The sequence below is a fragment of the Strigops habroptila genome, chromosome 1, assembly GCF_004027225.2.
Source record: "Strigops habroptila isolate Jane chromosome 1, bStrHab1.2.pri, whole genome shotgun sequence".
NCBI classification, from domain to species: domain Eukaryota; kingdom Metazoa; phylum Chordata; class Aves; order Psittaciformes; family Psittacidae; genus Strigops; species Strigops habroptila.
In genome coordinates this window covers 21,612,502-21,621,229 of record NC_044277.2, presented here as the reverse complement: position 1 = coordinate 21,621,229, position 8,728 = coordinate 21,612,502, and the positions used below count along the sequence as shown (strand labels likewise).

Sequence of the window (8,728 nt, the reverse complement as noted above, 5' to 3'; positions counted from 1 at the left end):
AAGCATGCAGCAAACTCTACAAATTGTGGGGAAAGTAGGAACTGAACCAGTGATCTCCCTTGCTCCTTCTGCAAGGATATATGAGCAGGGCAGCTATATCCATAAAAGAGAATGTCTTTCTTCCCTGCCGGTCTGTCTGAAGCAATTCCTGCTGGAAATCCCATATAATTCTTGGTCATTGTGTCAAGAGTCAAAAATAAAGAGACAATTAATCAGCCGCCACTTCACACTGAGAAGGAAAGCACTCATGAATGGTGCTTAGCAGTATGATCTAAGAGCTCCACGTGAAGAACCTTTGCTTCTGACAACTGAGACAGGGCTGCATGGCTCATTCTCCTTGTCCAAGAGGTTGAGAATGATAATGGAAGACAATCCCATCCATAACACAGGAGTAGTCCTCAGGAACTCAGCAAGCTGGAGCTCACTGAAGTGCCTTTCTCTTACATGCGTTACACACATGTAGACATGAATGGAGCCAACAACTTCGTGGCTGGGGACTGGTGTTTAAAGTGGTCTGAAAAATGTGGAGAGGTCTATCATCATCCTGTCCCCTGCCTAGCAGTTAATTCTGCCCCTGTCCCCTCTTAACTTCTCAATTAATCCTTTGGCCCTAGTCCCAACAGAAACTCTGATCCAGTTCTTAAACTCTGAAAATTGTAAAAAGAAGCAAGAAAGTAGAGAGGGCTGCACAAGAGCGAAGAGCTCCTGCAATCTTCTGGTAAGTAATGCCTTGGGACTAATGACATTTTACAAAAGTTCTCGATCACATCTCTTCCCTGATGTATTTTAAGCCTTTCGGGTGGATCGAAATCAGAAATAAGGCAGAAGATGTACTTTGGACCAGAAATCAGACCAAATTGGAAATAAACCACAACAGCATTTGATTTTATGATAGCTCAGACGCCTCTTGAGTTATCCTTGATGAATAGAAGTTGCGAGAATAGCAGTACTGAGAGCACAGTGTGCCAAGACACACAGCTTCAGGGCTGTCAGTTCAGTGCAGCGTTTCACTTGTTCATAAGATCAGGCCCTGAAGAACTGGGTTTGATTGTAAGATCTTTAGGACCAAGACCACTTAGTTGTTTGTACCATGCATACTTCACTGGAATCTTACTCTGATTTGAGCCTCAAAGTGTAGTGTTAAACAAATAAGTAACACAAGAGTCAGCATCACAATCATGCTGATATGGAACATACTGGAAGATGTTTATTTTCTACCCGACTAATGTCGCATGGTTCTTAATAATAGGTCATCATCTTCGCTCTGGAAATGTAAGGACAAACCAAACCTTGCATGCACATTAATTTTGTGTCTCCTGACCACCTTCATTGAATGTCTCTCCATTCCCTTCCTTCAGAGAGATTTTATTTTGCCTGCAAAAGATAAAAGAATGTCATTGCTGTGCTGCAGCCAGTTGAAATTGTCAGAACAGTTCTTCAATAAATGCATCAAAAAGAGGGAAAAAAGGTGTGGTTGTGTTGACCCTCACTAGCAGCCAGTCTCCCACCCAGCTGCTCACTCCCTTATTTCCCCCACCTCACCCCACCCAACCCCCCCAGCAGGACAAGGAGAGAAAAGAGGAAAAACTGGAAAGGGAAAGCTTGTGGATCAAGATAAAGGTTGCTCACCAATTACTGTCACAGGCAAAACAGACTTGAACTGGGGAAATTAATATATTGTCAGTTAGAATAAATCATTACTGATTCAGGTAGTGGGAGACAAAAACAAGAAAAAGAAGAAACAGACATTTACACACTTAGAGAAGGCACTTTTCCTGCCTTTTCCAGGTTCAAGTTCACTACAAGCACCTCTTCTCCCCTCCTTGTTATGACCACAAGTTGCACTTAGTTCCTTTGGTGAGGCACTGGGAAGCCCCTTCTTCCTTCTCCCTCTTTTCCTCTGCTGCAGCATGTGTTCTCCAAGGGCTGCAGGGAATATCTGCTCCACCATAAAGCACCTCCTCCTCTTTCTCTGGCCTTGGTGTTTCCTCTGTTGTTTTTCACTCTTTTCATTCTCTCCTCCTCTCTCTGTCTTTCTTTCCTCTTTCTTAAATACATTTCCCCAAGGTGCCACCATGAGGGGCTCAGCTGTGTCCTGTGATGGGTCCGTTGGAGCTGACTGGAATGGGCTGTATCTAGCATGGAGCAGCCCTGGCCTTTCCTCAAAGAGGCTGCTCCTACAGCCCCCCTGCTGCCAGCATCTGCCATTTATACCCAAATACACAAGGTCTGAACACCTTTGTAACAAAGTGGAGAGAAGCTGTCCCATCGTGAGCAGCAGTAGTCTTTTGTAGACATCTCACCCTACCAGCAGAGCGATCAGATCACTGCAGAGCACAGTTGAGGACACCACCAGCGGGTCGTGATGGAAGAAGAGGAAACCACTTGCAGGCAGTGGGAACACATGAGCTATTGGGAGGGACTGGGCAGCGCAGGCAAATCAATGGTATTGCAGAGCAGGCTGCAACTGAAGCTGTTCGGAGAGACCTCTCAAACAGCTCAAGACCGCTACTTTATCATTGTGTGAGCCTGTAGCACAGCCTGATGCCTGGCAGGACTGCAGCTTCAGGTTTTGAATAACAGGGTGGGCCAGGGACTGCTGGGCTGGACTGCAGCAAGTGCTGCAGCTGCCTTGTAGGCCCTTGTTGAGCACTGGGCCCAGCTGCAGGCTTCTCAGCTACAGAGCAGGACCAGAGCCCCTGCACAAGGACTCCCCACACTGATACAGCCATGTGTGAAGCAGAACTGCAGTACAAAAGGCATGAATGTATGAAATATAGTAATATCTGCAGATGTGCATAAGGCCCAAGGTGACTGGAAGACTTTAGCTGCAACTAGAGGATGTGGTAGGAGGAAAATAAGAGAACATGAGGAAAACCAAGCAGTGCTGCAGTTGTCTCTAAAGCCACATACAGAAAATGCTGCCATGGGAAGAGTGTGTTCAGACACTGGGAAGTTCAGAAGGACTAGCAAGGGCAGGACACCAACTTCCCTAAAATAGCAGTGCTAAAGTACAGAATTAGAAGAGGAAAGAGGAGCAGATGAGGAAGGGCAGCAATAGTCCAAGTTCTATTAATTTTTTCAAGTCCATCTAATTTCAGCATAGGCTTAAAAAAACAAACCAAACCAAAACCTCCAGGGGATTCTTCCATCTAGGAATTCAAGCTTTCAAGCAAACTCTGGTTTTCTGTCTTTATCAGACCTCTTTGCTGTCCCACTTCTTTCTTCCATTCTAATATTTAATTGGCCTTGGCAGAGATGATCTATTGCTAGTTCTGTGTCAAGCCTTTGCCAGTAACTCCATGAGGTCTGAGCTTCCTCCAGTTATCTCACACCCCTATTTAAAATACTTTAACTGGAAAGCTTACATAACAGCATTTCAGAGACTACCATTTTGCAACAAAATTCCATCTGGTCAACATTAGGTCCACTAACCATGATTGGAGTGAAGAATAATTTTGCCTTCACGTTGAGGCTGTACAGCTTCAGTTAAACTTGATTTGGAGTGGGATAACTTGCTACTAATAAGAATCAACACTGACAGCAGGAAAATTAGCTTTTAAGAATCCAGTTTTCAAAGCTCACTTGTTGGCATCTGGTACTCGCTTTCTGCTTCTTGGGAAGATTTGAGTGTTTCTCCAAAATCACACTACTCTTTGGAGAAACGGTGGATTTTTCAGAGTTTCCAGGCTTCGGGAAGGACATAGACGAGGTACTTGTGTATGAAAAGAAAATTAAAATGATGGGAAACTGAAGGGGTTTAATATTACATAGTGCTATTGCTAGTGCTACTGCTAAGTTGAGCTATTTAATGAACAAACAGGTCATCATATCATTTGGGAAGACGTAAGAAGATATTCATGGCTGAAACAAGGATGAAGCAATGCTTCTTACATCCCCCAAAAGCACACTGACAAACTGGTGAGAAAAAAGTTGCATCTTTCTGGTGGTATGTAAGTTCATGAAGCACGAGAAGCCAGGGGGGTGAAATGTGTGTGTGAACCAAATAGGATTGCCATATCACTCTGCAGAATGAAGAATGTCCATATTCCTCTCTGCAGTAAAGGCAATGCTGATACCCTGCAACTTTCACTTTCCCTTTCTTAGAAAACTTACTGTCACTCACAAGTATGGTGTAGAGAGCAAATTCCCATGCAGACAGCATAAGAGAGGCAGAGATTTATATATGCAAATCTAAAGGAGAATTTTACCAAAGCTACAAGCTTGTTCTCCTAAACTACAGAGCTTGGTTAACAACCTGTAAGGACAGATGATGAAGCTTCCTCCAGATCTTCCTGCATTTTAAGAAGTACTCTCTCCTGCTCCAAGGCTTCTATATACTTGGAATAGGACCAGGAAGCCTGCAAGAACCATTAAAAACCATCAGCCTCCAGATCATATCACTTGCAGTTCCTGGTCAATTTCAACAGTAAGACAAAAATCTTGTTTTGTTGTATTCCTGATATTGAATAATCACAATTATTAAGAAGAGAAGTTTTGTCACAACAATATTGGAATCGTGAGAAAAAAAAAAAAGTGTTGCTGCAAATAAGCAAATCTCAAAACATCATGAAAGGCAATTTAAGCAATTTTGACAGATATGATGTTTATATTCATTTATTCTCCATCCCTGGTCTGAATGTTATTCTCTCTCCTTTTTTCTTCAAAACCTAAATACAGCAGACCTTTCCCCTCCCAAAATATCAGTCTTTTGTGCTATTGAGGACGTAATTTTATCTCCCTGCAACATCCTTCCCATGTGTCCTTTCTCAAATCATCAAAGGTTTCATTAATCGCACAGTAATTTCTCCCTGCCCTCTCCAGCAGAATGCTACTGCCACTAGAGGCAGATCGACTGGAGATGTCATCCTTCCCTTTTCTAAGGAACAATTACTCTTTCCATTGCCACAGCCACAGTTCAGGTTCCGTGTAAATTTTAGGTCAGTCTCTCAAATCAGTATGGAAACTGTACTTTGGGTCTTCTTGAGGGCTTAGACATATGATATTGATATACTGGCTCACTCAACTCAAAAAAAAAAAAAAAAAGGGTGTGAGCAGAGGTAAACAGGTCTGTTTAAGGGAGAACAGTGTGAGCTTAACTATGAAGTTTGCACGATGGTTTCAGATTTTGGGGGTATTTCAGACTGCCTGTTTCTATGTTCTGCTCATCACTAAAATGATGCCATGGGCAGAGCTCTATGGAATACAAGGAGTGAGCAAAGTGCAAGTCCTGCATCACATTATAGCTGTGATTATGTGGTTGCACAGATTCCCCATTATGACAGTATCAACTCAGCTATGAATGATCCCTTGATCTGCCCAAGTTGGCATGTCTGTTCTTCCTGTTTCTCCAATAAAATGACTGTTACCTTTTCACTACAGATTTGATATATCATGAGAGTTGTTCTGGAATACTAAAACCTGTTTTCTGTCAGATTTTCTATACAAATACCTAGATTTCCTAAATGAGTTCAGCTTCCATTTTTGACATATGAGCAGAACAGGATGCAACCCTAAACCAAGTTATTTCAAGGTATGAATTTTACAAGTAATTAAAAGCTTCTTATTCCAGAATTGAACTTTGTTTTCTTCAATTTGTCTTTAAATAAAAATTATCTTTAAATCTACACACATAAAGAGTTTAATAAGTTGCTGGATAGCAATACTACTCAGAACCTAAATCTTAAAAAAAAGAAAAAAAGAAAAAAATATAATCTATAAGGTAGGTAAACTTAGTGAAGTTAGTTGTAGAAGAATGAATAATTATTGAAGAACCATGTGACAGTAGTATTCAAAACCAAACTCCATCCTCCCATTCTCCCAAGAAATTTCCCCTCTCTTGAATGATGATATCTATAGCAACATGCTTATTATTCACCTGCGACTCATGTCCAACTGAAAATGGTGCTCGTCCTGTCTCCACACCAGTCTCATCTGTGAAGGCACTGCTTAGCAGACTGATGGGTTTTGTCCCAGGTTTTGTCCCCACTTCTTTACCCTGCTAATAATAAGAACTCATAATTAGATGGAAATTATAGTTACTGAGCTAAAGTAAAAAGCTAAATCTGGGGAAACAAAAATTGACATTGGAAACAAGATAGTGTCATACGCTGTAACATTTTGTAATGCCCAGTTTCATAATTCATCACATTGGCATTATAAAAAATAGCAGAAGATACTGCTTTTAAAAAGCATTTCTTTGTACTAATCAAAGTTTCCTGACCTCTACACTCCTGCAGACTATCGTCCTTTCAGATTCAATATCTGCTCCAAAATATAGCTAAGTGAGAGGGCAGATCTGAAATAGAACGCATTTTAAGGACAGAGAGACCATTGTGATCCTCTAATTTGACCTCAGGTAAAAATGTAGAACATAGGATTTGTCATGATTAATTCCAGCTTGGTCCAGTAGCTGTGAATGAACTACAGTATACATGTTAGGAAAACAGGCAATCTGATTTAAAACATTTACAATGAAGGACAAGGCATTGTAACCCTTGGTAAGCTGGTCTGGTGATTAACTGTTTGTCATTTTCGTGTTGGTTTAGTGTTTTACTGAGGCTGCATCTTTGTCTGCACATTCTGTCCAATGATACCAAAACTCTATATGAACATTAATCAATGTTCATATTTAACCTCATCTAATTAACCCCACAACATCTCCATGAGGTGAGTGATATAACCCTCCCATGTCACAAATGAGAAAGTAAAAAAAAAAAAAAAAGAGAGGTCAGATGGTTCCCAAAGTCACTCAGAAAGTTCCCAGAAGATCTGGAAAAGGATCAGAATATCCAACTTCCTTGTTCCCAAAGTGCCTCTCCTTCCTCATCACCCTCACTGTCCTATGAGCCCTTCATATATAAGGATGACTTTTGGGTATAGAACTGCCCAGGCAATGTGATGATTTTCTTCTCTCCAGAAGCAAGCTTACTAACTTCTGTGGCCCACTCAATTGACGGAACGGGGATGCCAAAGCAAATATAGCAGTAGCGTGTATACTAATATACTGCAGTTTATATTTGCTAGCTTTTTCAGTGAGAATGGTGAATTAAGTGAGGTCTTTAATAATGTCTAGAATAATAAATTAGGCAATGTTATGGCAATGTCATATCCCATGACATAGCACCACTTATTAACAAGTAAGCTTACTACTAAGAAGTTTAAACAGAGGTGAGGAAAGCATGGAAAAGGAAAATCAATGCTTATGGTTTTACCTTTCTCTGCCAAGGGCGTGGAAAGAGTAAGTAGAGATTTACAGTGAAAGTTGAAACTATTTTCTACACTTGAAAGTAAAAAATCCAAAATCTACTTTGGCGGTAAAATGCAGTTCTATATACAACAAATTACAAATACTGGCATCAAGGCAGTCTGCAAAAAGTGACTAATGGTATTTTTTTAAGTATGGCTCATGTGGATCTAGCAGTTAATAAAGGAACAAATACACAGACAAGTCGAAGGTGAGCCCATATAACTGTGCCACACTAAGGGCAAATATGTGAAAATGGAGAAGCAAACCATACTCTCCCAAGGCAGTATCTTTCAAAACAACTATTTCAGCTCTAGACTGAAGCAATCATATTATATTGAATGTTCAAGCTTACTTCACCCTGTACCTACCCCTTCCTGCCTTCCAGATAAGAGGTCTTTGCGTTGTACCGTGCTTGGTTGGCGTCCCTCGCTGTGGGGAGAGAGGCTGTCAGCCTCTCCTCCCTTGCCCTGAGTCAATTGCTGAGTAGCCTTTGATACCGTTTCCTCCATAAGTAACAAATAGGCACACACAAAAATTATTGAGGTAGTCAAATAATAGTAAGTCATACTAAGTCATGCGTTACTGTCCAGTGAAAACCTCCCTGTCTGCCCGGTTTTTCCATTATACTACATAAAAGTCCAACTCCTACCCAGCCAGTTCAGAAAGTGAGGTGAGCCCAGGTAGATTTGGCACGCCAGGAGCAAATTTGTGAGGAAAGAGAAAATAATATTTCTCCCTCAGGATCATGATTGCTCTGTTTGACATAAACCCAAAATGGCAACTGATTTGTAGGGCCAGGGATGGGGGGGATATATGTAAAAAATATTTTGTGTCATGTGGATCTAGCAGTTAATAAAGGAACAAATACACAGACGAGCCAAAGGTGAGCCCACGCAGCTGTGCCACACTAAGGGCAAATGTGTGAAAACGGAGAAGCAAACCATACTCTCCCAGGGCAGTATCTTTCAAAACAACTATTTCAGCTCTAGACTGAAGCAATCACATTATATTGAATGTTCAAGCTTACTTCACCCTGTACCTACCCCTTCCTGCTTTCCAGATAAGAGGTCTTTGCGTTGTACCGTGCTTGGTTGGCGTCCCTCGCTGTGGGGAGAGAGGCTGTCAGCCTCTCCTCCCTTGCCCTGAGTCGATTGCCAGGAAGCCTTTGATAGGGTTTCCTCCATAAATAACAAATAGGCACACACAAAAGTTATTGAGATAGTCAAATAATACTAAGTCAGACTAAGTCATGCATCACTGTCCAGTGAAAACCTCCATTTGCCCATTTTTTCCATTACACTACATAAAAGTCCAACTCCTACTCAGTCAGTTCAGAAAGTGAGGTGAGCCCAGGTAGATTTGGCACCCCAGGGGCAAATTTGTGAGGAAGGAGAAAGTAGTTTTTCTCCCTCAGGATCATGATTGCTCTGTTTGACGTAAACCCAAAATGGCAACTGTTTGTAGGGCCAGGAATGGGGG

The 8,728-nt window shown here is 41.5% G+C and overlaps 1 protein-coding gene across 11 annotated transcripts in view; it reads right to left on the bottom strand.

Annotated features, from left to right (window-relative positions):
- Positions 1-1,176: 1,176 nt before the first annotated feature.
- The window catches only part of RGS22 (regulator of G protein signaling 22), a 62,660-nt gene continuing 55,108 nt past the window's right edge, over positions 1,177-8,728 (bottom strand). For 3 of the 11 annotated variants that reach the window (XR_003990687.1, XM_030480420.1, XM_030480447.1), the window contains 3 exons: positions 5,879-6,001; positions 4,259-4,361; positions 1,177-1,374 (listed from right to left, as the gene is read on the bottom strand). Coding sequence is in view for 7 of the 11 variants with exons in the window: in XM_030480420.1 (XP_030336280.1) it covers positions 1,355-1,374; positions 4,259-4,361; positions 5,879-6,001 (246 nt within the window). In the remaining 4 variants the exon portion in view is untranslated. Of the gene's footprint in view, positions 1,375-4,258; positions 4,362-5,878; positions 6,002-8,292; positions 8,428-8,728 lie in introns of those variants that run through there. The other 8 variants (XM_030480404.1, XM_030480439.1, XM_030480430.1 and 5 more) reach the window with 6 other exon arrangements.